General features: G+C 38.0%; 1 protein-coding gene across 1 annotated transcript; it reads left to right on the forward strand.

The window, feature by feature from the left end:
* Positions 1-772: 772 nt before the first annotated feature.
* gpc2 (glypican 2) lies at positions 773-27,851 on the forward strand. The gene is made up of 11 exons (XM_036589453.1): positions 773-938; positions 5,297-5,455; positions 6,043-6,177; positions 7,676-7,851; positions 9,352-9,432; positions 12,063-12,228; positions 15,066-15,196; positions 23,331-23,498; positions 24,185-24,321; positions 25,210-25,382; positions 26,591-27,851. The coding sequence occupies exons 1-11, from the start codon at positions 773-775 to the stop codon at positions 26,839-26,841; spliced, it is 1,743 nt and encodes a 580-aa protein (XP_036445346.1). The 3' UTR covers positions 26,842-27,851.

The following is a 27,851-nucleotide window of genomic DNA, read 5'->3' on the forward strand; positions in this document are numbered from 1 at the left end:
TAGAATGATTTGAAATTACCCACCCACCCAGGTTTGGAAAAAAAAGAAAATGGAAAAAATAAAAAGCAAAAAAGCATTAATTAGTAATTAATTATTAATTTGTTTATTTTTGTTTGTAGTATTTTGTGTAATGGTTGCGTATTATATTTGCATTACATTCTTACGTTTTTGTTTTTTTAAATTAAGATGGTGGAAATCTTGGTGGTCATGTCATGTTGGTACAGGCAAGCGGGGTCAGAGGGGTCGCAGGTCTCCAAAAAGCCCAGAAACGGCTCTGCGTATGCTGCAGTACACTAAGTTTAGATGGTACATGCATGCTTAGGCTTAAGTGGAATGAATTTTAGATTACTGATAATCAAAAACATTATTCTTTATTATTTGAAGCAAATGCATAGTCTTGAGCTGGTGAGAAAGATTATGATTAAGTATTGGTCCATGCTGTTGATACCCGACCGTCCTCCCTCCCGCCCCCCCCCCTCTCTCTTTCTTTCTCTCTCTCTCTCTCTCTCTCTCTCTCATTGTTCTCTATCCCTCTGAGACAGTTCATCCTCCTGCTGTAGAGGGATCTGATCACTCCTTCTCTCTCTCTTTTCCTCTCAAACAAAGAGCAGCAGCGGCAGCCTTGAAGTTAGTGCTTTTTGCTTTATTTTTTCTTACAGCTAATTTGAACCAGCATCCAAGGAGAGATTTTTTCGAATTGTTCAACCCTTCTTCCAGCTATTAATTCCGTCTATCTAAAACTATCCCCGTTTCCCCGACTGCCAGGCTGGAGATGGACCTGCGGGTTTGCGGTGGTACCCCCGCGTGTCTCTATGCTCTGTTGTGGCTGACGGCGGTGTGGAGCTCCGCCACAGCTGCGCGGAGCTGCGCCGAGTCCCGCCGAGAGTATGAGGAGCGCGGCTACAGCGCGGCCAGTAGCCCGCTGTCCCCCATAAGCGGTAGGTACAGCACTGGGGTTAGCACTAAATTAGCATTAGCGTTAACACTACCACTAGCATTGATCCTGTTAACAGTAGCCGACCTCACTAAACACATGCACGCACTCAACGATTAGCCAACATCTCTGAAGTTAAACTATAAATGAAGTGATGTAGTTTGGACTACAGAATAACCAAAACAGTTCGTGCAGTGAGCAGCCAGTCCGAGTTTGGTCTCGTTCATAGACCTTTTTAAACATTTTAGACGTCTTTAGCAGGACGGGGCTCAACAAAGAACCTCGCCCACAATCAGCTACTCCATCAGCCTCCGTCTGCCTGCCTGTCTGTCTGTGTGTCTGTCAGTCCTTTTTTTCTCTCTACATCCGTCTGATTTTCCCATCTCTGTGTTTAAAGGGAGTAAATGTAGGCAGCAGCAACTCACCTGTGTTTTTTTAGTAAAACTACATGTACACGTTGGCAAAACAATAATAAAATAAAATAAAATCAGGTGCATGCTGAAAAAAGACTTCTAGAACTTGGAGTGGGCATTATGACTGTGTTTATTATTAATGGGTTAGTAATGTCACCACAATACGCTTGTCTGAGTGCATTGTAATATCATCAGTACTCAAGGAACACTGATCAGTGGCATGCTTTATTTAGTACAGGGCTGAATAAAATAATTGCATTTATAGTTTTAATAGTATTTTACAAAATATAGTATGATGCATACAGGGTATTGTTAAAATTGTGAAAAATGTGAAATGTAATTTTTTTGCCATATCTCCTTCCACTAATTAGCACTGGATTAAAACCTTATGGTTTTGCTTCCTAATAGGAATGGACGTAGTGGTTAACAGTACTTAGAGAGTACTATATTCCTGTGGAGCACCTTTAGGTCCCAAAAGAAACCAGCAAATGTGTCTAGAAACAGTCACTCTCTGTTAAACCACAAGGATTCTTTACATTGTGATATCAACCCATTAGGCAATTATTAAATACCATGACTAAGCATTAGACGTCATTACAATAGTACTAAGAACCAGCAGAAATCTTTCTGTGATTTTTTTTTTCAGCAGGGGTGTCATTGCATTTGTGTGGAAGAGAGGAAGTTTGTGTGTGTTGTGTGTGTGTGTGTGTGTGTGTGTGTGTGTGTGTGTGTGTGAGGGTTTGGCTGCTGTGTCCTGGGGCAGCAGATGGTGGAAAGAGGGATGATGAGAGTCCATTCATTAATGGAGAAGAGAACAAAAGGAGGACTTGAAAGGTGTGAATAGAATTTGAGATGAGACTAACGAAGGTGTGTGTATGAAGGTGTGTGTGTGTGTGTGTGTGTGTGTGTGAAAGAGAGTACATGTGCTGTGTATATTGATTATTACTCGGCTGGATCGGTGTGTCTTAATGTTTTGAGAAATTTCTTTTTGATTATTTTTTGGAAAACTTTCATATTTTTTAAAGTCAACCTGACATCAAAATGGATCTTTTTTTACCTTATCAGTCCCTGTCCCTGTCGCTGTTCATGTTAAGCATGAGTCATCATGCTAGGCCTGTGCAGAGATGACAGTTAATTGAGTTACCACAGTAGCAGCCCCCCCATTAAGTTATTTAAAATATTTGCTGTTCATATATTCACTTCAGATTTACACACTTAATGTCTTTTAACTTTACACTACAAACATATGTATTTATTAGCACAAACAAATACGTTTAATAAAGAAGATTGGCAGGGTAAAAAGTGTTTAGTCATCACAAATTAATATCATTAGCACTCTGTTGCATAGCTGTTGTTGACAGCTACAGCTTTGAGACATCTACTGTAAGAAGTAATTTGCTCTTTACAACTTTGTGTTTCGTTTTTTTTGTTTCAGTGCTATTTTTGTATTGTCTAACCAGAGTATATTTTTCCAAAAGAGTTCTGATTTGTCCAAATGCTTGTGCAAATTTTATGTGCACATCTCTATGCTTTCTTTTTTAAGCAGAAGTGTTTTGTGTGGGTTGTAGGAACAGAGGTGATTCCTGTGCTTTCAGGTCATCCTGCAGCTCTCTTTAATTGATTGCTGGCTTTGTTAGTGTAAGAGGGTGTTGTAAAATCTTGCATCTGTCCAGGAACGATTAGTTCCATGGTTCCATGAACTTTCCACTGGCCTATTATGAAATTAGTTGTAATGACAGGGATGTTTAAGCTCTTTGCTATGGCTCTGTAACTGTACATTTTCATTGAATGGTTGTTTAATAATGTTGTCCCTAAAAGCTTTAGGAAGCTCCTTCACCTTCACCATGATTGCTACTTATGTAAAATCTTCCCAACCAATGGCAACATCTTTTATGATGACACCAGGTGCAGTTTATTTTTGGCAGGATTAACATCTAAAAATTGATTTATTGTTTTGTAACCTTTACATACACAATATCCCAAAAACATGTGGAGACACCTAATTACTGAGTTTAGATGTTTCAGCCACATCCATCGCTAACAGAGTGTAAAGTCAAGTACATAGCCATGCACTCTTGATAGATAAACATTAGCAGTAGAATGGGTTATACTGAAGAGTTCAGTGACTTTGGCTCAGTGCTGCTGTTATAGGATGCCACCTTTGCCACAAGCCAGTTTGTGAAATTTCTGCCCTGCTGTATCTGTCATAGTCAACTGTAAGTGTTATTATTATGAAATGGAAGCCTTTGGGTTCAACAACAGTTCAGCCACAAAGCAGTGAACCACGCAAAGCATCAGCTGAAGTGGTGTAAAGCACGGCGCCACTGGACCATGGAGCAATGGAAATGTGTAATATCTGGAGTGATGAATCATGCATCACTATGTGGCAGTTTGATGGATGAACCTGTCAGATGCCAGGAGAACGCTGTCTACTGGAATAAATAGTGCCAACAGTAAACTTTGATGGAGGAGGGACAATGGTCTGGGGCTGTTTCTCAGGGTTTGTTAATGCTAGAACATACAAAGACATTTTAGACAGTTAAATTGTAGCATCCTGCCACTGGCTGCACTGCCTCTGAGAAGGTCAAGAGGCATGGCCATAAAGAGACATGTAAGGATGCCTCCCTACGCCGATGCCACAGTATGCTTCCAACTTCGTGGCAACAGTTTGGGAAAGGCCCTTTCCTGTTCCAGCATGACTGTGCCCCTGTGCACAATGCAAGGTCCATAAAGACATGAATTGTTTGCTGTGGAGGAACTCCAGTGACCTGCACAGAGCCCTGGCTTTAATCTCAGTGAAAACCTTTGGGATAAATTGGAACGTTGATTGCAAACTACTCAATCAATCAATGCCACACCTCACAAATGCTCTTTTAATTGAATGGGCACAAATTCCCACTGACAATCCATCTTGTGGAATGCCTTCCCATAAGAGCAGAGGTGAGGCTGTTACAGCCGCAAAGGAGGGACAACTCCGTTTAATGCCTGGAGTTTTGGAATGGGATGTCCAACAAGATCAAATAAGTGTAATGGTCAAGTGTCAATTGCTCATGTGCAAGAGCTTCATTTATGATCTTTGTTTTCCATGCTTCCTCAGCTTTCTTTAAATCACACCAAAGATTTTTAATGGGATTTAAAAGCCAGCGACAAGGGTTGAATAGTTATGACATGGCTGTATTCATACATCTTCACTATAAACTTGAATAGATCACTTAACTGCTACCCAGGTAATTTTCTGGGTCTTCATAAAAGCTTGAATTTGTAATCCTTACAGTCTTAGGGGAGGATTAATCATTTTGAGCACAACTGTATTTGTTGTCTGGAATAGGCCACTGTGTAATTTCTCTGCTCTGTGATTGCTCGGGGTATAGTCAAATTCTGCTTTATTGTCATTTCTTCTCATCACAGATATGTTGTGATATGAACAAAATGTAGTTTTTTCCAGGACAGTGTGCTACATTTAATATAACACAGCAGCAGACAGACAATAAACTCAATAAACATATACAATAAATACAGACAACCTATGCAAACACTGTACAGCGAATCTTTTCTACAGTATACAATAATTACAACTATTCAAACAATAAGCACATAATCATAGAGAAAATAGACCAGCTTTTGGTCTGCAGCCTAATAGTTGTTAGGGGTGCAAATCACAATTTTCATCTCAATGCGATCCTACATTGACTCTTTCAGCTAATGATTCAGTGATTGTTGGTATCTCTGAATTTGCTGTGATGCAATTTGGTTTAATACTGAGGTCTGCAGTTGATATGAAATGATAATGTGGCGTAAGAGCACGCCTTAGTTGATTCAGTTTAGTGATTCTGTTTAGTAGTAGTTATTAAGCATTTTGTTGTAGGGACTCTTATTTTGATTGGCTGCTGTGTATTATCTCTGCTTTATGATTGGCTGTTGTGTAATATATGTGCCCTGTGATTGGTAGGGGAGCACTTGCGGCTCTGTCCTCAGGACTACACCTGCTGCTCCAGTTTGATGGAGGAGACGCTGGCACACCAGAGTGAGGCTGACTTCCTGTCTGCAGTTGAGGACAACAGTCAGTTCCTGTTGACGAGTTTCACTCAGAGGCACCGCAAATTTGATGGTGAGCTTCTCATTCTGCAAATCCAAATAATCTAAAATTCTTTTGCTGTTTTTTTTCAGTTATTTACCCCAATTTTTACACAAAACCATAAAACATTCACTTACCCATAAACATAAGTACAGTAAAAAAGTAACAATTCTTAGAGATTTTGTGAACTGGTAAGAAGAACACAGATTTGGTTCCAGATGTCTCCTAGATGACCCCAGCCATCACATAGACTTATTAAATTCCATCAGCAGCACACTTGTTTTAGTTGAATGAGGACCTGATTATCCGAACAAATACAAATACTACTGGGCTTCCTCCAGGAGAGGTTTGGAAATCGTTAAGCAAACACATCTGTATACATAAAATAATATACTTATTCTATTAAAGTTTTTTACTTTTATTCTAATAGTAATGTTTTAGTGAGCAAATAAATGCTCACTGCTCAATTAAATAACTCTTTACCTGTAATTTTCTGTAGTGCCTAAAACATTTGCACAGTACTGTATAAATATATTTTTTCAGCAATATGTTGCTGTGCTTGTCGCTGTGTTGATGACTCTGTTGTCTCATAAGGCTTGCCGTTCTTTCTGTGATGTCAGAGTTTTTTCGGGAGCTGATTGATGTGGCAGAGAAGGCAATGAATCAGATGTTCACCAAGACGTATGGCCGCCTTTACACGCAGAACGCACAGCTCTTCCAGCAGCTTTTCACAGAGCTGCAACGTTACTACTCAGGTTGGAACGTGTGTTGCATGTGTGTCTCCGTGTACGTGTAATGGCAGAAATTAATTTCCTCCTCAATTTGTACTTTAATCACATAAAACTGTAACTAATTGAAAACAAAACATGATATTTCTGTGCCTAAACGTGGGCTGACCCACTATCAAGGTGGGGGCCGTTGGTTCAGCTCCTAAATTACTACAGATATGCACTTGGATGTTACATTTATAGTTTGCCTAGACGTTCTTGTCTTATATGTGTGAGTTTATACTTTTAGCCAGCCCAAAACGCTGCCAACCCACTGGGACTTTCCCGATTACTCCCTGTGGCACTGGATGCACAAGTAGGGATGCACTGAAATTTTGGCTGGCAAACATTTTTTGTGAAAACTGAAAGTGCCACTTTTGACTATTTTTGAAAGAGTAAAAAAACCTGAAAAGTTTGGGTGAAAAAAGCTCAAGTTTTAATAGGTCAAGAATTAAGCACCCTTAACAAATAATTTAAATGGTAAAGAAAATGATAATAAAGATTAAACACGCTGCTTGAGCAGCACCAAATAAACAGTAAAACAAACATGTTTGCAGCTGCGTTCTATATGGTCTTTAGCCTACGTAACTTTCAGCATGAACTGATTTAATAAAGATATTTAATCAAAATTACATACGTTATACTAAATAACTCAACACCTTTTATTAATAAAGTTTTTACCTCTGGTTTTAAACATTTTTACTGTGTTAATTAGATCCGTCTGAGATTTATGGCTGTTTCTTCTCTGAAAGACTAACACTAAAGCTCATAGCTCCCCCTGCAGGAGAAAAGTCAGACTGCTGGGCAGTAGGTCTTTAAACATTAAAAATAGAGGTGTTTTCCATCTTTAGTAGAGGCGCTCTGGAATTCAGCTTTGTAAACCTTTGGGAAACCATGAAGTAGTATTATTAACTTTTATTACTAAATATTACTTATCAAGCTGTTTAAAATGCTCTTAGTCCTCCAGATCTCTCAGTTCTCTTTGCCAGGATGGCGTTGATATGAAAACAGAAATTATATATAGAAGAACACTTTCTTTCAGTCTTAACCTTAATGTGTCCTTGTATGAATATGAATTTTAGTTTCGGGTTTCGAAGAACTAAATTTTCCTTTTGATACATCACTAGTCTCAGGGGCCTTGAGGCCCAGTTTAGGAACAACTACTGTAAAGGATTTGTCTACCAAAAGTGCTTTATGTGCCAGTGTATGTGCTAAAAAGTGTAGTTTGGCAAAAAGCAAAAAACAAATTTACCCAGTTTTTCCCTTTCCCAAATCGTCCATTAGCCAAAGCTTGTTTGGTGCCTGGAGTTTGTTTTTTTTTTTCATTTTGTGCTGGAGCTACGAGGCTAATGTAGCTAACAAGTAATGAAAGCTAATAATTCACAGAATAGCTTCATGCTAACTGCATGCTCCCTCACATACTTTGCTCAATTTGAGCTGTTAAAAATGGAATTTAGTTCACTTCAGTTGTATATTTTCTGTGTAGGAGGAGGTGTGAGTCTATCTGAGGTGCTGTCTGATTTCTGGGCGGGGCTGGTGGAGAGGGTATTTTCTCTGGTGAATCCTCAGTATCAGTTTGGTCAGGACTATCTGGAGTGTGTGAGCAAACACGCGGAGCAACTCCAGCCTTTTGGAGACCTGCCACGCAAACTACGCGTACAGGTAACGTACACAGACTCAAACCATACCTCACAGTCTGTATACACACACACACCTGTGATTGTAGAAAGTATTCGATTGGCATCGCACTTGTCGCCCAGCCATACAGGGCTTAGAAATGGATGTCACGTCCTGCTGCATTATGTAATGTTTCAGCCATATTGGCAGGGTTTGTTCTTTGTTTACATGCAGCAAACTCACTCACTGCTAGAGCTTAAAGAGAGAGCTGTTTTAATGTGTTTTTCTTCAGGCTTGTCATGCCTTATATTGAAACAAATTAAATGAGAGTACATCCTGACCAATCTCAGAGAAATGCCAAACAACTACATAATGATAAAATGAGCTTTATTGACAGTCTGAATGCACACAAACGTCCAAACAATGACTGGAGTAGTAATCTGCATATGTTAATGTTAACTGCTCTTACATACACAGAATTTTACTAGCTGCACTGCAAAAAAATGGTATCTTGTCAAGTACAATGATCTACAATCTAGTCAATATATCTAATATTTCAAAATTTTAGATGGATGTAAAAATATTTTAAGATCATATAAAGTATTTCTAGACATTTTTTACCTTTCCTAAGTATTTTTATCCAGTAAAACTATCTTACTATATTGGCAGATACATTTGCTTATTTCAAGCACATCTCTTAAAACAAGCCAAATGATCTACCAATATAGTGTGGTAATTTCACTTCATAAAATCACCTTAAACAAGCAAAAATGTCTAGAAATATAGAAAATAATCTTATGACAAGCTTCAACAACCAACAAACAACAATCAAAACAATAACAATCTCAACATGTGAAAATATATTGACTGTATGTAAGATAATTTCACTTACCAAGATATAATTTTTTGCATTGTGGTGTTAGGCTTAAGTGTCTGTTCCTTTAAGTAGGTCAAAGTTTTCATCTGCCACTGGCAGATTTAACTCAGTTAACTGACTGACCTATTTCACATGTCCAGTCTCAAATTTACCGCAGTTACTACCATATTTTACTTAGCTGTCGGCGAGTTTAGCTCAGTTTCTTCTGTATTTCACTCAGCCACTGGCTGATTTAACATTATTCCCTCAGCCAATGGCATATTTAAAAAGAGAGGTTTCATAAGGTTTTTGATTAGACTGGCATAGTTCACTTTATTTTGGTATATTCCACTGTAAGTAGCTTTTAAGCAAACCCTGCTGTTGCCTGGCTAGTTAGCAAACTAATGACACTATTGCTGTACTGTACAATATTAAGTCCATATTAGATCACATGAATCTTACACTAAAGAAACAGTCAGCCTAAAGTATGTAAGAAAAACATGTAAGTAAACGCTAATCATCTGGCAGCTCAGCTAAAGTTACTAGCTCAGTCACAGCTTGGTTTACTTCACCTCGTATCTTTTAGTTGGAAAACAACACGTTTTGAAAGGTAAAACATTAGGTGGTAATATCACTGCACACTCTCTCTCTCTGTCTCTCTCTCTTTCTCTCTCTCTTTATCTCTCCAGCTTTCCCGTGCATTCATTGCTGCAAGGGCTCTGGTCCAGGGTCTGGCCACTGGCCGAGACATTGTTAATAAAGCAGCCAAGGTGAGTGTATGACGGTATCACATTCGTCTTAACCCCAATCCTAAGGTATGTGGCATTCCAATGTGTACATATATACTATGTTCACACTTTTTTTTTTTCAAGTCAAGGACAGAATAGCTGATATTTATCAGTTGTCTCAGAATTCCTCACGCTAGTCCAGAAGTCACCAGTCTTATCCACAAGGGTCAGTCTTCAAACAACTGGCTAAGCTTTATACACATTACATGAATTTTAAAGCCCTAACAGAATGTAAAAGGACTGGTATCTCACACTTTCCGATGAGATTTTTTATATTGGGGCCTCACACTAAACGGAATTACAAACTACAGCAACTTTACAGTTGTTGCTGATCTGAGCTGAACTAACTGAACTTGCACAAACTCACATGCTGTCATGCTGCAAATTATCCAGTGTTTCCATCAACTATGGTTATGCACAAATTCCTATAGATGATGTGACATGCTTGCGATGTGTAGCACAAGACAATCTTGCTCACTGTGCATGTATGGTGTATGTAATAAAGTAAATGCTAAAATTCCTAAAAATTGTCCAACTGTGGAGCAGTTTTGACCCCCTATATCAAATACATCATCTTTCAAATTTAGCTATTCAGTATGAGGGATGCACTGATACCACTTTTTCCCTTCTGATACCAATATCTGATCCTTAAATACCTTTGCTGATACCTTTGTTTGTTCTTGGTCCTGACAGTCTTCTGTAAATTGTTCATGGTTTTACCCCTAACTGTTTAGAGATGCTGGGTGGAGCAGGCAGTGGTCTCTTAAATGAAGTCCCACTTTGCCATCATCCTTGGAACGTCACCAGAACAAAGAGTTCTGAGAGGTTGTAGTGCCAAACGTGACTTGTTCCTGCTAAGTCATCGCTTATTCAAAAGAATCCTTCAAACGTTTTTGCATTTTGAGCCTTTTCTCTTTGAACATAAAAACTTTTGTTGTGTTATTTAGACTTTTTTATTTCTGGCTTTTCTATCCAGGCTCTTTTTAATGGTTGTTTTCTAAATTCGCAAAAGAGAGGTAAATTCGCAAAAAAAAACAAAAAAAAAACAGTTGTGCTAGTAGGCTCTAGTCTGCAGGTTTTGTGTCATTTGGAGTTGGGAGAGTAAAGCGAGAGGTGTGCGCAAGGCACAGACCCTGATTTTTGGACTGATCTTATTTCAGACCAGTCGGTGTATATCAGACGTTAGATTTTTTATGATCCGACTCTGATCATAATCGAGTAGCCTATACTGGTCAATCTGAATAGGCTTGGTTCAGTTCAGCAACAACTTAAAAGTTATTTTATGAGTTTAGACCATGCCTTCAACATGGTGGTGATATGAGGGAAGACTGATTGAGGGAGGGGGATGAACTTAGAACTTGGGCTGGAGTTCTGGGCAGCTTCGGCCTGTAGCTAAAAGGCCAAACCCCCCCTCATAGCTGTAGTGAGACTGTTGTAGGACTGAGGAACACGGAGGAGATGGGGTGGTGGTGGGGATTGTGAACTCTTTATCACGGAAATGGAAAATGAAGCTGACAATTTAAGATTGGATAAGCGCTAGATTGGAAGAAGGAGGGGTTTCAGGCATGTTCCTCCCCCCAAACTTCAGTTATAAAATAACTACATGTAGTGTAGTGTGTGATCTCAATATTTCAGTCAATCCAAAAATCTGCAGAAACCGGTCAGATAGTGTCAGATACTCAGTCTTTTTATAATCTGTAATGATTTTAAAAGTCGTGTAGTGTATTTAGAGGTGAGCTTCTGCTTGTTGGGAATGAATACCTATAGCCACATCAGCCATTTGCAGATAAGATTTGTGACCTCTGATGTAGTCATGCTGGAAGTGCTGTTATCTGTCACTTTATGTAAAATCTTCAAAGGCTTCCTGATTGACTTCAGATTTGCTTAATACTTTCTGGAAATACAGTCATTGTGCCCAAAACATGGTGTGTAAAATTTAAAGGCTTCTATCTTAATGAGATACACAGGCTTTATTCAGTGATTATTGGATTAACCTTTGCCTTAAATTGCTGCAGAACAAATTGCAAACTTTGATAAATCATTACTTTTGAACTCTTGATGCTACACCATGTCCAAAAGTATGCAGACAAAATGTCTTTTTGGGGATTAATTAGGGATGCACAGTCAGAGTTGAAATATGAAACATGTGAAGCTAGTACGTGCACTCGCTCTGTATTTGAATGATGCTGCTACACCAATACCAAAATGTCATAGTATAATTAGTAGTATTAATAGAGTTCCCTCTTTGCTGTAGTAAAAGCCTAATTTCTTCTGGGACGGCTTTACACCACGTGTTGGAACATTGCTGTGAGGATTTGATTGCATTCAGCCTCAAGAACATTAGTGAGGTCAGGTACTGACATTGGATGATTAGTTCTGTATCACAAAAACAACCCAATCCTATAATAAACTATTTTGCTTCTTGTTTTGATGGAGATGTTTGCACAAATGCAGGTGTTTGCAGAAAGTTGTGCAAACAGTTGCATTTGTGAGATGCTGCTGGCGTGGGTTCATGGTCGTTTCTTCTCTTTAAATGATTAAATAAAGGTTGGAAGTTTGAAGTTTTCTGTCTGTCTGTCTACCTGCTGCTGTCTCTCTGTCTCTCCCTGTAGTTAAGTGTGAGCTCTGAGTGTGTTCGTGCGCTGATGCGGCAGTGGTATTGCCCGCTGTGTCGTGGAATGCCCTCCCTCAAATCCTGCCACTCGCTCTGCCTCAACGTAATGAAGGGCTGCCTGGCCAATCAGGCAGACTTAGACTCAGAATGGAACAATTTCATTGGTGAGCAACAGTAAATGTGTTCTAAATTATTCTCTATGCAGATTTTGAAGTAGTAGTTTGGCAAAAAATCAAATTCACGCAATTTTCCTCTCAACCCAAATGCATTTGATCAGTCAGTGTTTGGTGTTTGAGGTTAGCTTGTTTAGTTTTGCACTGGAGCTAATATTTTGGGACTGAAGGTTAATGTAGCTAACAAGTAATGGCATGGAAATATTTCACCAATTAGCATCATGTAAACTGAATGCCTGAGTCATCACATATTTGCTTCAAATCATGTCAATAAGTTATAGGCTTGCTTACGTGGTGTCTGACACTGTATGATACATTGCCATTTAAAAAAAATGGACAAAAGTATGTCTATAAACTAGAATAAAGTAAAATAAAGTAGCCACCTTCAAGCTGGACTTTTGTCCATTTTTGTCCACTTGAGCAACCATGTTTGAAATGACTTAACAATTGGATAGACATAAGTATGTGAGGCTTTAGGTATGCACTTTGCGCAGTGCTATTTGTTGGAGCATTACCTCCCATTATTTTAGCTACATTAGCCTCGTAGCACAACAGCAAAACTAAAAAAGCAAACTTCTGACACTTGGCTGACTGACTACATTTGGACATTCTTATGCTGAACTGTTGCTTTTAAGATAAAGGTTAGAAGCTGTATTTTAGATGACCTGTACGTTCTTTCACCAGTCACCAAGTGTAGAATCATTCTTTTTCGCTTGCATTCACCACTGCCTGTCTGCCGCTTCACCGCATGCTCACATTATGAGATCTGGCATCATCACTGTTTTACTTTATTTGGATCAGTTTGTGAATATTGCATTTTGCCCACAAACCCATCTCCCATCCTTACGTTCATCTCTCTGCTCTTTTTCTGATAGAGTTTCCCCTTATGTATTAAACACATGACATTGTAATGATTATATACTGTTTCATTATTATTGTCTACTTGCCTAGTAGTGAGTTGACTGTGGTAAAGAAAAAAGTTCAGTACTGTGAAAAGATGATGGCAAAAGCAATTTTTTTAAGCAATTTCTCTAAACATCTACTTCGAGTGCCATAAAAGGTAGGACCCTGGTTAATAAGCCTTTACTCAGCGTGATATGCTGTCATTTGTTAGACAGTCAGGTCCATAAATATTTAGACATTAATAGTTAATTATTATTTTAGCTGTCTGCCACAGCATATTGGAGTTAAAAAGAAATACTGAATATAAGCTCAAAGTACAAACTTTAATTTGCAGCCTTTAATTTCAGAGTATTTACACCCAAATTGGGTGAATGGTATAGGAATCACAACCATTTTCATACATAACCCTTCATTTTTTGCCAATTAAGCAAACTATAATTAGGCTGAAAACAAAACAAACTCATCAGCGAGATAACAAAAATATATGTGGCCAAATCAAATATTTGGTACAGTAATAAAAGAAAACAACTGTGGTGAAAGACAGAAGATTTTTTTTCCTGGTGAAGAAAAGAAGTGTTATGGTGTAGGCATTTATGGCTACCAATGAAACTGGTTCTCTTATATTTTTTGACAATGTGGCTGCTGCCAAAAGCAGCAGGATGAATTCTGAGGTGTATAGGGCTATATTATGTGCTCAGATTCAGCCAAATGCTTTAAAACCCCTTTGAATAGTGCTTCACAGTGCAGATGGACAGTGAGCCAAAGCGTCCAAAGACTTTTTTAGGAGAAGAAGTGTAATATTCTGCAATGGCCAAATCACCTGACCGCAGTCCAATCAAGCATGCATTTCATTTACTGAAGGCATAACTGTAAAAAGCCCCAAAAACAAGCAGGAACTTTAGTTTGTCCAGTTACTTGCCCCTAAAAATATGGGGGCTAAATATGAGAATGGTTGTAATTTCTAAACTGTTCACCCGACCTTCACACCGGCATTTTAATAATGGTTTATTACTACAGGAGTATCCTGTGTATCCTACTGTAGATGTATAGTTTGCTTAATTGGCAAAAATGAGGGGTGATGTATGAAAATGGTTGTAATTCCTATATTTATTTATGACTGTAGTAATTAACGTTAGCCAGTTAAAGTTGAGGAACACAATTGTGTGTTTTGTTTAATATTCGATAATAGTATTTCCTCTCAGATTATGTTAAGGGATGATTCGTTTTTCTGATTCAGCTAAATGAAGTATGCTAGCTGGTGGTCTCTGGGCCCTAAAGCTTTCCAGCTGGCCCCCAAACCTGTAACCAGCCCCCACAAATTGCTCACTCTTTCTTTTTTATATGTGATGTTTAATATGTGAATAAGTTTCTGCAAACCAAGAAAACCTTTGGTGGACATTGTGTTTCCTCTTTGACAGTAAGATGGCCATGAACTTTAAAATATTATCTGTATCCACTGGTATTCTTTCAGCTCATTTTTCTAGCCATGCACCTTGAGGGCCCAACCTTCACACTGGCATTTTAATAATGGCTTATTACTGCAGGAGTATCCTGTGTATCCTATTGTTAGATGTATTGTTAGTGCATATCTTTATTAAGAAGTCTTTGTATATTATGAATATAGTGAATATTGTGAATATCAACATGTATTTATTTATTTTACTCTGCAGAATTTTTATTTTTTAGTCTTGTCCCAACATATTTTTTTGTTTGTTTTTGTCTTTTTTAGCAGCCGTTTCATACTTTGCAATCAATTTGCATCAGACAAAATTAGCTCATAAAAGTTGCATGTCATCTTTTACCTGTGCTGTTTTGATGTATGGATGAGCTTGTTTAATAGTTTTCACCCTTGATAAATCTTTTTCATCCTAACAGTGTTAAAATCAGTTGCTTTAAGGTCTCGGTCATTTGCTTTCTCCTCTCAGACTCCCTGCTGTCTCTGGCTGATAGGCTGGCTGGGCCATTTAATGTAGAACTGGCTGCTGATTCTGTCGCCGTGAAAGTGTCCGAAGCCATCATGCACATGCAGGAAAACAGTGTCACCATTTCTACCAAGGCAAGTCTCTCGAGAACAAGCATGTGCACACATACAGTAGTTTCCAAAAATATAGTACATTTGGTAACACTTTACATTAAGGGTCACTAATCAATCATTAAATATATAATAATCAACTATTAGTTTCCCATTATTTAGTTATTAGTTAACTCTTCATTAAGCATTAGCTATTACTTAGTAATTGATTAAGCACTTATCAATTAGTAATTAAGTACACTGTTAGTTGATAAGTTAGTTTGTCGTTAGTTTGTGGCTTACTTACTCATTATCTGTGTGCTAATTGCTGCTTATTACATTGTTAATTAACTAATAAGTATTTTTCTTCATATAAAGAAGTAACGTGATAACTTACTAGCACTTATGTGTTAATCCCGCTAATTATCTGTTAATTAACTTTCCATCACCTCCATATATTCAGTTGCTTCACTTTTCTCACTTTGGTTCTTGTTCATTAAAGATGCTTATGGTCACATCTGACCGTAAGATGAGCGCACACAAATTCATGGACGGTTTTGTTATTCATCACGTTCATCTTGGCATATCTGTACTCATATCTGGTAGGAGTGCATGTAAATTTGGGCATAAATGCTGGATATGTGGCTAATTAACCAAAACTATTATCAACATACTCTGTAATTGCAAAAATAAGAACAACAATAGAAAATTTCAATAATACTAATTTGTGTGAGTGCACTCACTGCTGGACATCAAACTCCACCCACGAGAACGGCCATTAGCTTTCATGCCAAACACTGCCGTTTTATTGACTGGCTACTAAAACATCTGCATAAATTAATGTGTGCTTCATGTAAATGATATGTAAATGAGGTGCTGGTAGGCTGGTTTCATGCACTGAAGCTGATTTATCATTTATGCTCAAATCTCCACTTGTTTCCCCATCGTACAAAATTGTTATGAATCAGATGCAGAGCAGTTCATACCTTATAAAAGGCAAAAAAAAGTGTTCTTTTTTACGTAACTTTGATGATTAATGGGCCCTTTTCACAAGATTCGTGATAACTTCCGGTTTAAGCATTAGCAGGGTGAAACTCACTTCCTCTCCATATAGCTACTGCAGACGCGATGTCAAAATGTTTAGTAGTGAACTATAACGCTCAAACACTGAGCTACAACAGCTGTATTTTAATTTTCCTGCACGGTCGTGACAAACAGCGAGAATAAGAAGTGGACGGAAGCTCTGATTTAACTGTAAACAGAGCTGAGATGCTGTATGTTGTTTTTACTGCAGTTCTGCTGCAGCTGCTTCACATCAAGCAGCCTCTGTGTCTTTGTACAACATGCCAGCGATTTCGGTAATATTCTGTTTTCAAAAGAAAGAAGAACTTTTATATGTAGCATGAATGTTATAGACTCTGTTTATATTAAGCTAGCTATACTGGCTAGAAGCTACTGCTAACCAAACTAGCCCGGCTAACATGAAGCGGCTTTTTCAGATGTTTTTTTTCAGCTAGGAGTCTCGTTTTTGACTGAGCAATGAAAGGTGGATGTTTTCTGAAGTGCTGCTTCAAACATTGCCATGAAACTAAGAATAATGCTGTTTGACAGATCGCTACCATAGCTAGCGTTAGAGCTAACTTAGTTTTAAAGTTTGCTGCTCATACGAAGCTGGTGTTCCTCAAACTGCTAATGGCAGGCGAACTAATTAGCGACTGTAGCCTGCTAGCCTACCATAAGCTAATACAGTTTAAACGAGGTCTGTAAAATAGACTTTACATATAAAAGTTTTTGTTTGTGTTTATGTCAGACGTCATCATGTACCTAAATGTGTCACAGAACCTGCTCCACGTTAGCCGGCTGGTGGCAGCAGCTAATGAAAGCTAACTAGCTTCCTTATTTTGGGAATACAGCTACCGTTAGAAATGGCTTCTAGCGTTGCTAGCTAGCTACAGCTAAACATACTACTACATAGAAGAACTTTAATTTCTTTTGAAAACAAAATATTACAGAAATCGCTGGCATGTTGTTCAACTACAGAGACACTGCTTGATGTAAGCAGCTGCAGCAGCAGTAAGCAGGGCTACACCACACACAGCATTTTAGCTGTTTAAAGTTAAATCAGTGCTTCCATTCACTTCCTGTTCTCACATTTTGTCATGATAGTGCACAAAAACTAACATATGTCTGTTGTAGCTCAGTATTTGAGCATTATAGTTCACTGCTAATGCTTAATCCGGACGTAATCGCGACTCTTTGTGAAAAGGGCCCATGGCCATTAGATCTTTACATTTTGACCATTAATTACTTCTTAAATTCCTCTTACTTAAGCATTAATTACTGCTTTTGTGTCCCTCCAAGTAAAGTGACAACACAAAATCAGTAATTAATGGTTAAGTAAGAGGAATTTAAGAAGTAATTAATGGTCAAAATGTAAAGATCTAATGGCCATTAATCATCAAAGTTACGTAAAAAAAAAGCACCTTTTTTGCCTTTTATAAGGTATGAACTGCTCTGCGTCTGATTCATAACAATTTTGTACGATGTGGAAACAAGTGGAAATTTGAGCGTAAATGATAAATCAGCTTCAGTGCATGAAACCAGCCTACCAGCACCTCATTTACATATCATTTACATGAAGCACACATTCATGCAGATGTTTTAGTAGCCAGCCAATAAAATGGCAGTGTTTGGCATGAAAGCTGATGGCCGTGCTCGTGGGTGGAGTTTGATGTCCAGCAGTGAGCGCACGCCTCCCCTGCTGACCAAACTTAATAGTATTAAAATGAAAACAACGGGCTCCCGAGTGGCGCAACCGTCTAAGCGTTGGCCCTATCATCAGGAGATCGCGAGTTCGATCCCTGGTGATGCTACAGCCATCCGTAGCCGGGAGTCCAAGAGAGCACAACTGGCCTCGCTCTCTCTGGGTGGGTAGGATGGCCCCTCCTTCTCCCCCATCACCCAACGCGATGCTAGTCAGCGCAGGCGTCTGTTAGCTGACGTAACAGATCTGGCGGTTGGCGCTTTCCTCCGAGCGCGTTCGGCTGTCCAATGACGTTGCGTGAGCGGCAGTTCGAAAAGAAGCGGTGGCTGGCTTCACAGGTCTCGGAGGAAGCCTGTGTTAGCCTTCACCCTCCTAGCGTTGATAGCATCGTGTGATTGGGGGAGTCTTAACTAGCGGGTGGAATTGGAGACGATTAAATTGGGGAGAAAATCGGGTAAAAATTAAAATGAAAACAACTGGAAAAAATAAATAAAATAGTAAGTACATGCACTTTTGTACTGGACTGTCATGCACACAAATTAGTATTATTGAAATTTTCTATTGTTGTTCTTATTTTTGCAATTACAGAGTATGTTGATAATAGTTTTGGTTAATTAGCCACATATCCAGCATTTATGCCCAAATTTACATGCACTCCTACCAGATATGAGTACAGATATGCCAAGATGAACGTGATGAATAACAAAACCGTCCATGAATTTGTGTGCGGTGACCATAAGCATCTTTAATGAACAAGAACCAATGTGAGAAAAGTGAAGCAACTGAATATATGGAGGTGATGGAAAGTTAATTAACAGATAATTAGCGGGATTAACACATAAGTGCTAGTAAGTTATCACGTTACTTCTTTATATGAAGAAAAATACTTATTAGTTAATTAACAATGTAATAAGCAGCAATTAGCACACAGATAATGAGTAAGTAAGCCACAAACTAACGACAAACTAACTTATCAACTAACAGTGTACTTAATTACTAATTGATAAGTGCTTAATCAATTACTAAGTAATAGCTAATGCTTAATGAAGAGTTAACTAATAACTAAATAATGGGAAACTAATAGTTGATTATTATATATTTAATGATTGATTAGCGACCCTTAATGTAAAGTGTTACCGTACATCTTTCAAAATGATCATACCATAAATATGCAAATCCTCTCATTTGGAAGACCTTACGAGGCCCATGTCACACAAAACTGCATTTTGCTTTTTGAAAATAAGAGTTTGATGTGCTTTGCAAAAGTTTTACTATGTACTCCAGTCCATACAATGCATGTATTATAAAGAAACTTGCAAAAACAGCTTGTTTTGTTTAAATGGTTGGCATGTCATGTATATATATCACTGCAGCCTTATTTTTTTTCTCTTTTTAACCTTGGCCAGTATCCGTTGGTTGCACCCCACCTTCTAGGGGGCAATATTATTTTTTCCCCCCAAATGATATTTTTTAGTTCATGCTTGGTTTTTAGGTATAGTGTAATCTGTTACAGGTAGCGGTGAAGCTATTTTTTTCCCTATTTTGAAATTGAAAGTGATGTTGTATTTTCTAGAGTGTTTTATAGTGTTGGGTAATTTAACACAGCATAACTAAGATAAAAATTTAGAAATGTGTGAAAACATCTATTCATCATTTCTGTAATGCAGTGTATTCCAAAACTAAAAAGAGAAGACCACACATTGAATTTTAAAAGAAAAATACACACACACATTTTCTGTAACCGCTTATCCTTCTGGGTCACAGGGGATGCTGGAGCCTATGCAAGCAGTCATTGGGCGGAAGGCAGTATAAAAAGAGAAACAGATTAATTTAAATAAATAGATCATTATAAATTTAATAAGACAGACATTTTTCAGGATTTCAGGGACATGAAAAAGGAAACATAATTTAAAGAAGGGATAAAATAGAGAAAAATAATCTACCAGGTGAACATGTTCCCACAAACACACATAACCTCACGGAAAGGCTGAAATAAGACAAAAGCTTGAAGAAAATCAACAGGCTAAAGCTCTAAAAGGAGAGAGAGAGTAATGGGGGTGATAGACTTGGTCAAAGCAGTTATACCTTTAAGAAAAGTATATGTAACATACACAATCTATGCACACAATTGCTGATTCATTGTTACAAATCTTGTACATTTGTATGTTCTCAAAATTTGCAGACTTGGATGTTCTCAGAAACAAAACTGAACACAGTGTCATTGGTGAGATTCAGTCAAGTAAGATAATGCCCCTGTTAATGACGTTGGCAAGAGTCAGCCAGGCCAAAGGCCAAATGGTCACTTTGCAGAATGTTGTTTTTGTGTCATAGCATACTCTCATGTTAAATGTAAAGTTTGGATGTATTTTACATGTTTGTTAATCTCACCATGATGGTATTTTGTGTTCAGCTTTGCCAGTTCAGGCTATCACCATGAATGATAAAAGAATGGCATTTAGCTATTAGTCCTCAGATTTGAGTGATTCTAGTCTTATCTAATCAATTTATTTGTTACTAGACAAAACAGCCCATTTTATATAATGGAGTTGTTTAAATTGATGCCAATACATTACACAAATAAGAATATTTGATTCAAGTTAACCTAACTAATTCAAGCGTAAGCAGGACTTGTAAAAGTATCTTACGCTGCAAGCCACCAGTATGTCTGCTAGGATAGATTGGACATGGGGAAAAAACAAGTCCTTATCTCATGTCAAAACTTCCTTCTCAAGGAACATGTCACAGGGCTCACAGAGACTCAAAGGCTCAAGAACTATTATTCCTAGGGATTGGAAATATATTCTTAGGAAACATTTCTGTATTAAATAGAATCAAATTTGATTACAGGAGATAATCTACATTCATTCAAAAGACTTTGAAAGTAGTTTGTTAGTAGTTAAATTTGTTCCAGTATGTGGAATATAAAATGCTGATTTTTAAGGGACTAAATTAGGTCTTTAAATTATGGAATTTCTTATAATGAACATTTTCTTTCATTATATGAACAATAGTATCTTCTATTGGGTTACAATAAAAAATCACAGATTTTGAAGATTGAATATTTGAATATCGCCCAAGCCTAAGCCAATCAATACTAAGAACAGGCAAACTCCAAAGTGAGCTAGAAACTGATAAGGATGCTGCCGTGAAAACAACTTTCAAAGTGTTACAGATGTCAGTGACTGAACAGGAGAAACTTAATACTTAAACAAGCCTGTATGGTAACATAGCAAGAAGGAAACACCTATGGGATTCAAATGTGACAGATCCAACACAGAGCTTCTTCCAGCCAGCACTATCCCAACCGGATTTATAATGATCATGTTGCAAACCAGTGACATGATGCTGGCGTCATCATGCCATTGAGCTGTTTCTAAGTAGCTGGGACCAGCAAATTTATGGGCAAATGCATGACGCTGGCAAGTATATTACATTACATTGTTTAATTTTCCTAAAATTAGGGGACTTGTTTCAGCAACACAGTGATACGAAGCACACAACAAAATCTACTTTGGAGTTGCTGCAAAAAAAAGGAAGTGACTGTTGAGTAGATCACTAAAAACTGATGAACTTACCCAAAGTCTGCAAAGGTTCCAAAGGTTCTTCCACCACATATTGTTCATGGGTCTGTATTTGTGCAATATACTTGTAATCAGTTTATTTTTCCACTTTATTGAAATTTCGAAATTCTCAGTTTTATAAAATTAAAGCCTAGTATTTGTTTAAAAGTAAACATGAGCTGTACCACATGCTTTTGTTTTCACATTGGTTACATGTTTTACATTTTTTGTGTATGCTGTATTTACATCTGTTTTTATAGCCTAATCCTGTAGACATTGTTTTGTGTCTTTCCTGCCCAATACTTCCAGAATTATGATCCAGAAGGACTAAGTACGCTACCTGCTTACTATTTGCTTAATAGTTCTACCGGACTACTGGACTACTTTTACTAGCTTCAGCATAATCTTTGGGTCAATGTAATATACTTACATTAACTTTACAGTACTATCTGGCATTTAAGTACAAGTTATTTGTATTTTAGCATCAGAAAAAAGCAGAACATATAATACCAATTTTTCCCCATTACTTTTTTTACAGCTTCCATTCATTTTAAGAGACTTGTTCAGTTTTTCAAAGAAATCTGCAGGGATATTTTTTCATATCTTCAAAGTTCAGTCTTAGAAGTTGGTTGCATTTTTTGCAGTGATGCTGAGGGATTTGTCAGCTCCAAAAACACCAGCAACTTCTTTCTTTGATTTGCAAATTTTCTTCTTTTTTGTCTGTTTCCTTTTCTCAGTAATGGCTTCCTGACAGCTACACATTCTTTCAGACCCATAGTCCTGAGTTATCTTCTCACAGTGGAAAGATGGACAGAAACCCCTGTAACCCCTTTACATTCTGTTTATCTGAGGGTGGCAGTTTGGTGGTCTATCAGGTCTTGCAGAGATTTTAGGAGTCCCATTTTCTCTATACTTTTAATATTTTTTGAACTACAATTTTGGAAACTCCACTTTTTTTACTTTACTTTTTTTTTTTTACTTATTTTCTTTTTCCTTATGCAAGTGTATTATCTTATCTAATCTCCGCAGAAATATCTCCTGTGTGGTCAGTTAATGCTTACAATTAATGATGTACATTACAAATGTTACAAAATTTTATGTACAAATGTGCGATGTCCATATTTGAATGCCAGTGCATCGGTTCTCATATATAATGTAAAAGATCATACACAAAGATCTGCGCTGTTAGAAATAAAGGTACTGTGCAGGTACATTCTTCATTCATTAAGGTACAAACAATGTAAATGTACCTTCAATGGCACAACAGTGTTTTTAGGTCCAACTGTGGACCTTAAATAAGTTTTTCCCAGGTGAAAAGTACATATTTGTATCTTTTCATAACCTAATGTACAAGAACAATAAAATAAAAAGCCTGGAGACAAGATGGGGTGTGTGGAGTCAATACAACTTAGAAAATATAATTTCAATGGATTATGGTACATTTATGTTCCCTGACTAAAGGCACTGAGATGTACCCTTGAGGGTACCACCCCAGTGACAAGAGGGATACTGCCCCAGTGACAGTTTCATACCTTTTTTCTGAGAGTGTGGGTGCCACTTTTTTGCTGTGTAAGTGAAAATAAAATAAGTGAAAACACATCATTTACAGAGAACTCAGGTCTGCACAATTAAATGCAACATTACTGTTTATTTGCTGAAATTGACATACTGGAGAAAAATACAACATAAAATGTGGCCTATGCAAAGGTTAAGGCACAATTTTATATTTCATTTTTATTTTTTCATTTTCAAAACTAGATTTTGCATACAGTCAAGAAAAAATGTTAGATGTTTGTTGAGTATTTTGTAAATGAATGCAGGATTTATTATAAAAGTGTGTGTGTGCACTCTGCAGGTGTTTCAGGGATGCGGAAGTCCTCGTCCAGTACCTGGCAGAGCAAAACGCTCGCCCAGAGAACGAGAGAGAGAGAATGAGAGACAGCGAGGCAGCAGGAGGCTGTTCAAAACTTACAGTCCAGAGGAGAAGCCAACTACTGCTGCAGGAACCAACCTGGACCGTCTGGTAAGAAAAAGAGGAAAACAAGAAAAAGAGAATGAAAGAATAAGTGGATAAATGAATCGCAGCTGCATCTGATACCAGCTCCACTGGTGGAAACTTCATGGTAAAATATTGGTTCTGCTTAAAGCAAACCAATTAATTTTTATAAATTCCATTTCTGAGCTTTATTTCAGTTGCTTCTGTATGGTTATTAAGTTGGCTTAACAAAAAAAAGCTCTTTTTTTCTTGTTATGGTTGTTCTATGCTCCAGTGTCAGGCTAAAACCAAGTTTTGGAACCAATCTGACTTACAGTGTTCATACCGTGTTTGCTTAATTTTTTTTCCCATGAGAATGAAAAGGGGACTGTTTAACATACTAAAACTGCATCATTCCTCTTACATAATATATACCTTATACCTTGCTTATGCTTATACCTCTACTTATACCTCTACCAGTATACACTCTGTAGCCAAAAGTCTTTTAGTCAAACCTTAGCAACTACCTGGAATTACTATATAAACCCAATTAAGTTATCAAAAACAATCACCAGTGTTCTGCAACTGCTTTAACATTTTAAGCGTAACATTTGGCTTGTCAAGCCAACTTAAAGTTTACTATAAGTTACTATATACTATATTACTATATATGTTACTATATAGTCTGTGTTCATGCGACCCTGTATGGCTGATGTTGTGTCATCTGTGTCCAGGTGCTGGAGCTGAAGGAGCGTCTCAGGCCCATGAGGGGATTCTGGGTATCGTTGCCACACACTATCTGTAATGACGATAAGATAGCTGCTGATGTGACTAATGAGGACCGTTGCTGGAATGGTCAGGCTCGAGGGAGGTGTGTGTGTCTGAAAGAGAAAAGAAAGACAACAAGGGCAATGTATACTGTCATTGTATTAGAGTTATTCATTTAGTTTTACATGATTAGATGATTAGACTCTAATACCACTACTGAGAGGATTTTACAAGTGTAAAATGTAGTTGGCTCAAATGAATAGGGATACTGTTAAGAAGAGGTTTTTCATTGTTTAAAAAGATTTATTCCAAAATACAATACTGATTGACAGTTGGAGTAGTGTGGGGTAATGATGCTCCCCTCCATGACTGAAGTTCAGTTTCCCTCTGAGGCAAGCATACCACACTACACCAATATGAGTCCGTGGGTAAGACTCTTAATGTCTGGTTCCTATCACCTCAGCTTTGAAGTTCTGACTCAGCAGGTTTCTCAAGAATTGTGCATTTCACATCAAACCACTCTGAATGACCACTTAACAACTGAATTATGTGGAAATCCCCTTTAAACAGTAAATGCTTTAACTTCATAAATCTGCTATTCCCAGATGGAAACTCACTGTACAGTCTTGTGTGTTTTAATGTGTTCAGTGTTCTCTATTTGTTATGCTTTAAATAATAATAACATCAAGTTCTTTGGAAAACCATGGCTAAGATAAGGTTTTGCAGAAATTGAAAAGTCAGTACAGTCTCAAATAAATTTGGTTTCTTGTTCTTAGTGTGGGCTGAAAATGGAGAAACTTACACCTTTGACCACAAGCAAGTGTTGTAAAGTAAAATTTTTGCAGTAGTAATGGCCATCTCATCGTAGAAACAGAAAGAGAAACAAGATGCATACAAAATAACATTGTCATCTAGACCCATAAGAGAATCTTGGCTTTCCAACTGTATACACACATTTGTATGTAAATATAATTTAATGTATGTGTGTTAGGTATCTGCCAGATGTCATGGGTGATGGTTTGGTGAATCAGGTGAATAATCCGGAGGTGGAAGTAGACATTGCTCGGCCTGATGTTCGAACACGCCAGCTCATTATGGAACTGCGAGTGGCCATCAACCGCCTGAAACACGCCCACAATGGCCAAGACACCGACTTTATGGACAGTGAGGCCTTTTGTCTGTCTCTTTGTCTGTCTGTTCTGCCTGGCTCTCTCTCTTTCTCGCTCCCTGCCTTTCTCTGTATCTCTCTCGTCCTAGCCAAAAGGGTTTTTGAGTGTGTTTAAAATGATGTCTTAAAGGCACAGTGTATAATTAACTGGTAACCAAAGTAACTTTTTATCATTTAAGGAATATTGCTAAATATTCCTAAAATTGTCACAAGCAGAATTGATTACTGAAATGCTCTTATTACTGGGCTTCCAAAGAAAACAGTACATCCTCTGCAAAACAAAAAAGAGCTCATATCACACCCATTTTGAAAGACCTGCACTGGCTATCTGCATCTTTCTTCCATATATTTTTCCATAAATACATCATTAAATCTTCTGTCAGCTCACATAAACCACTTTCAGATCTTCATTAAGACCTCACAGACTTATTGATATGGTGGAGGCATGACTTACTGTGAACTATAAAAATGAACAAAAATAAACTTTTAGGTGAGTGCAGGGGCCACTGTTGTAGAAAATGGCGCTGTGTTGAAATTTGCCTCGATTCTGACTAACTGGTGCTCTGTTCAAACAAGTGTCGATGATAAAAACTAATGTCTGAGAGAGCAGAAGTGGAGTGGCTGGTGTTGTGATGAAAGAAAGTTGAAATCAAACATGTTCTGTAGTGTTTGGGACTCTAGCTTTTGGCTAAGCTTCTGTGTTACACACTACAGCACAGGTTTGGTTGAAGCTAACTGATGCTAAAATGACAATGAAATGAAATGTTTAGAGGATTAATGTTTTGAGTGATGGTGTTAGAGTGAAATCTGAAATCAAACGTGTTCTGTGGCATTTGGGATGGCAGCATTTTGGCTAAGCTGACGATTAGCCTGTTTAGAAGATATCTGAGAATGTAAAGTTGAGTGGTTAGGGTGAAAGCTGACAGAACGTATTCTGGGGTGTGTGTAAATCTTAGCTGTCGCTGAGCTACTGTCATGCTTAGTTTTTCTAAGGTTTTTCCTGGCTCTAACTTTTCCCCTCTTTCTATCAGCACCAGCTATCAGTGAGTTCCCGCAACATCAATCTCTGACACCCTTTAAAATATAAAAATGGGTAGAATGTTTATTTGCTTTTCAGACATGAAATAGAAATTGTTGTGATTTTGAAATACCAGCATCATTTTGAAGTACTGTCATATACCCTAGTGTGTCTGTGTGCACGCAGGTGATGGAGATGACAGCAGTGGTTCAGGACTGGGGGAGCGGTACAGTGATGACTGGCCCGGTTATGGCTCGTACTCACCTCCACGTAGCCCAGCCTACCCCCACAAACCATCCCGTCCCCGTGACCGGAGCACCACCAAGTGGAACAGAGCTCATGGACCAACTAGATCAGTCGCCCAGAAAGTTTCTCCTCTTTCCCTATTCTTCCTGTCCCTCTCGCTGCTGCTGTCTCTTTCCCTTCATTGGAGATAGCGTGCTCCTGCAGTTTGCAACATCATTCACTGGAAAATGCTGGAATCCTACAGGACAAAGAGCAGCCAGTGACACAAAAGGAACTGAAAATATGAGAAGCACAAAAGCAATCAGAGGTCAGAGAAAGAGAGAAAGATAAATGAGAGCAAGAAAGAGAGTGTGGCAGAGAGCAAAAGATGGAGAGTAAGAAAGAAGCACATACTCTCTTCTTTTGTACCGTGTGCCAAATGGCTTCAACTAAAAAGCGTGTCTATGGCTTATTTGTCTAATCATTATTTTAAAGGAGTGGTTTAGTTTAGCACTAGAGCAACAAGGCTAATGTTGATACAAACATAAGAAGTCAATAGTCGCCCAAATCTTTTCTCTTAATGCATCCACAAGACTTCTCTTACCACGTTCAAACCGTATCCAGGTATTCATTAAGGTTGTACAGACACTTGTAGAAGTGGTTTAGGGCAGTGTTTCTTAAACCTTGTCCTAGAGGCCCACTGCCCTGCACATTTTAGTGCTTTTTATGTTTTAACACAACGGAAACATCCTAGTTCTCACTTGGTCATGAAAATAGCGTAAACTAAGGAAGTAGAATTTGGACAGTGATCATGTCTCGGCTGATCGACTACATCTGGGTAAGTGAAAAATTGTGCAGCTATTCCTTTGACCTGTCAGTGTGCACATACTTCAGTTCCTCATAACATAAATTAGTTTCATTGTAGTTACCAAATAATGCATAGTAGTTACTGAATAATAATCTTGAAGGAATTCTCTACCAATTTTTATACTAATTAAGTTAGTGTTCTTTGTTTTATTATTCTCTGCGCTTGTGCCTTTGGGACTGATCACGTGCAGTTCGTTAAAACAAAATTTTTTTCCCAGTAGGAAATGAATGGCGTAATGTTGAGAGAATTCAAATCTAACTACCACAAATGATGTCAGAATGGACATCTCTGGATATTTCTGAATTTCAAAGACATTGCATACAGACTCACATAAATACTAGCACATATATATGT

Source organism: Colossoma macropomum, unplaced genomic scaffold (assembly GCF_904425465.1).
Source record: "Colossoma macropomum unplaced genomic scaffold, Colossoma_macropomum, whole genome shotgun sequence".
In the NCBI taxonomy this organism is placed as follows: Eukaryota; Metazoa; Chordata; class Actinopteri; order Characiformes; family Serrasalmidae; genus Colossoma; species Colossoma macropomum.

Excerpts from the sequence above, each read along its gene's own strand:
- gpc2 (XM_036589453.1), top strand. The coding sequence starts at position 773 with ATGGACCTGCGGGTTTGCGGTGGTACCCCCGCGTGTCTCTATGCTCTG. Across the intron at positions 5,456-6,042 it reads GAGGCACCGCAAATTTGATG|AGTTTTTTCGGGAGCTGATT; the intron begins GTGAGCTTCTCA and ends CTGTGATGTCAG. Across the intron at positions 7,852-9,351 it reads CACGCAAACTACGCGTACAG|CTTTCCCGTGCATTCATTGC; the intron begins GTAACGTACACA and ends TTATCTCTCCAG.